The sequence below is a fragment of the Pundamilia nyererei genome, unplaced genomic scaffold (assembly GCF_000239375.1).
Source record: "Pundamilia nyererei isolate P.nyererei 1_Seehausen unplaced genomic scaffold, PunNye1.0 scaffold00025, whole genome shotgun sequence".
Lineage (NCBI taxonomy): Eukaryota > Metazoa > Chordata > Actinopteri > Cichliformes > Cichlidae > Pundamilia > Pundamilia nyererei.
Window position 1 is genome coordinate 486,063 of NW_005187426.1, and position 3,161 is coordinate 489,223.

A 3,161-nucleotide genomic window follows, 5' to 3' on the forward strand; every position below is an offset into this window, starting at 1 on the left:
CAAGGCCCCAGGTGCAGACTGTGTAAAGATTCCCCTTAAGACAACCAAGCACATAACAGCCCTGCCTTCTAGCAAGGCAGATGAAATCCCACTGTTAGTTGGAAATTACTTTTTTTCTGGCCTGAAATTTTCTTTAACATTTAAATTTTTTTCAAAGCACTCTATCCAGTCTGTATTCAGTTATATTAATTAAAAAAACACCCTGAAATAGCTAATTAAAGTTAGTTAACTAACTAAAAACACTGTGATCGTTGCCAAATGATATAGTATTGAAATATTTTTCTAATGCTACACAACAGAGCTCTCTGTGTTGTTGTGTACTATAAGTATTTTCAAACACAATGATTTAATCCAGTCATCAACAAAATACCAACTTTCAAAGCCTCTCAGCTACCTTGTGTCACAAAACTGAGTATAGAGGCCTCCGTGCATGTGGGCAAATACAGGGCTCTAGTGGGTGAGTTCTGGTTTCACTTTTACAAATTTTCAGCACATTACTAAAAGTGAAATAGTTTCAGGTAGCTTAGCAGCTCATAACAAGAATGTAAGAGAAGTTGTGGTGCAGCGTTTATACTGTATTCAAGTGTTGTTAAAAAAGGTAATGTTTGACTTTTTATAGAAGTGTAATGCTTTTTGATCGGCATGATGTGCATGTAGTGTATGAATGTGAGAGTGAATGAATAGTGGTATTGTAAAGCGCTTTGAGGGGTCCCGAAAAACGCTATATAAATGCAGTCCATTATTATTATTATTATTATTATTATTATTATTATTATTAGTCTCTCTCCTTCTGTCTTTGTCAGATTACTCCCTGAACAGTGGAGAGTTATCAGGCTTTAACTCTGCTGCAGGGCCCTCTCTGAGCTCAATGGCAGCATGGGAGCAACAGCAGCTGAGCTCCATGGGGTAAGAGCCTGACACAGTTAAACTGTCTCCCTTCATGATTTACAGATTAAATGTTTAACCATTTCTTTACACTGTTTTTTTTTTTTGTGCAGACATACTGTGTTGTTGACATAAAGTTAAAAATTACCTGATCATACAGTGTGCAGTAAACTGAAGTAGCGTGCACAGAGTTGGAGAAATGCAAATATGTATAAATATATACATAGATATAATATATATGATAACAGATTCCATGACATAGATAATTGCCCTAAAATATGTAATAAATAATAATTCTGGTTCAAACATCACACATTTTTGCTTTTGTGTAAGACCATGAAGTTATGTACTTTTGGGTGATGTATGTAATAAAAAGCTATTTTATAATCTCAACATATCTGCTATATGTTACGTCTATTAGACACATTTTACCCTAGCTATGAAATCAATCAAATTGTAAGTACAATACTGGCCTCTTAATCTGTGGTAACGTAGATGTTTAAAAGAGCTTTAAATAGAAATGCAGTTATCTCCACTTTTTACTTTAAATACATTATTATTATTAAATGTACTCAATAGCCACAGTTTTCAGAGAAAACGTTTCTGTTTACAGGCCGATTACAGCCATGTCACCACCAGATGGCATCTTCACTCCAGAGTCACAGCCTCAAATTTTCTCTTCCTGTGTCTGTAGGTCAGGAAGCTCCACTCTCTCCATCAGCACCAATCATAACATCAACATCAAAGCTGAGCCAATCTCTCCACCCCGTGACCACCTCAGCCAGTCTGGGTACATGACCCATCCACATGTTCACCCTCATCTTCACTCCTCTGCCTCCTCATCAGCTCGAGCAGAGATGGGACGGTCCCCTTCTGACAGCGTTGGCTCCTCCTGCAGCTCTCACGAGGGCGGCAGTGACCGGGAAGAGCAGCAGCGACCTGACTTCCACTTGCTCCCTGCGAGTCGGTCAGAGGGCAGGGAGAGTCCGACAGTCAAGCGGATCCGAATGGACAGCTGGGTGACATAGAGCCTGGAGCTACATCGAGAAGCTGCACCAGGGCAAAAAACAGGAAGGACACTGTTGTGCAAATGAAATGTGGTTTTTATTGACGTGTTCTGTTGAATTTTCTTTAAAAAAAAATTTTTTGCTGTTGTTTTGGTTACTCGGAATTTCTTGAGAAGGGTTGAGCAACATTCGTCTGAGCATTCTTGATTGGATAAAGCTGAAATTACAGTGGTACTTCATTTAATCTTATTTTCTTCTTTTACAAACAATTAAAGCTTTGGAGATTAAATATCTGGGTCCAAATGCAGTACAGTTACAGTAGAGTACAGTTATTTCCATTTGCAGTGCACTGTGGCGCTGGATGGAAGAGAGACAAAGCATAAAATCAAAGTTCATGAGTGGGTAAAGTTACTTGGTGTCAACCAATTCATTTCTAATCTTCTCAGGGTTTAAAACCATTAAATGAGTCCATCGTGAAAGCAATACTCCCTCCACATCATCATTTCTGTTACTCCTCTTTATAAAAACACGTATTTATATCAGCCAAAGCAGTATACTGTTTTCTATGTTGTGTGTGTTTTTATATTGTGCACAAAATTATACAATATTTCATTCAGATTTGAAATCGAAAGCCATGGACACTTGTATATGTACTACCAAAACATGTCACTATTGTTTGTACATAGTATCTTTAATATATATCACTTTTGGTGTAACTATAGCGTTTTGTCAGTGTGTTTTATCTGCCTGCCTTCACACTTTGTCTCCTGAAACTCCCATAATTTCTTAGATAAAGCTACTTTCAGCTGCTCCTTTGTTACAAGGGGTCACCAAAGCAGGTAGGTCTGCATATTTGACTTGGCAGTGTTATGCCAGATGCCCTTCCTGGTACAAACCCAAGGGGGATTTGGGTCTCTGGCTGGAATTTAACCAGCAACCTTTTGCTTGCCAAGCAAAGTTGTTAAAGCCTACACTACAGAACCATTTGTATCCTTTCTTAGATAAATAGATAAACTGGCTTTGTGAAGAAAGCTTAGGAAACAATTCTAAAAAAAAAAAAAGGTTACTGGTCGAGGAGGCGTCTGTTTGCCTTACAGCTGAAATGCAGTGGCCTGGGTTCGAGTCGGATCTCTGGAGACCTTTGCACCCTCTCCCCCTCTTTCCTGTCTACTCATCACTGTTAAACTATCAAAAAAAACCCAAAACCCCCCAAAATAAATGTGAGAAGAAGACAACTCCTCTCTAGAAAAGGTTTATTGATTAGTTAAT

General features: G+C 38.5%; 1 protein-coding gene across 2 annotated transcripts in view; it reads left to right on the top strand.

The window, feature by feature from the left end:
• LOC102203896 (myocyte-specific enhancer factor 2A-like) overlaps window positions 1-2,639 on the top strand; it is a 45,718-nt gene extending 43,079 nt beyond the window's left edge. For both annotated transcript variants that reach the window (XM_005727533.1, XM_005727534.1), the window contains exons 9-10: window positions 804-906; window positions 1,580-2,639. In XM_005727533.1, the coding sequence (XP_005727590.1) occupies window positions 804-906; window positions 1,580-1,913 (437 nt within the window). In that variant the 3' untranslated portion in view covers window positions 1,914-2,639. The remainder of the gene's footprint in view (window positions 1-803; window positions 907-1,579) is intronic.
• Window positions 2,640-3,161: the final 522 nt, after the last annotated feature.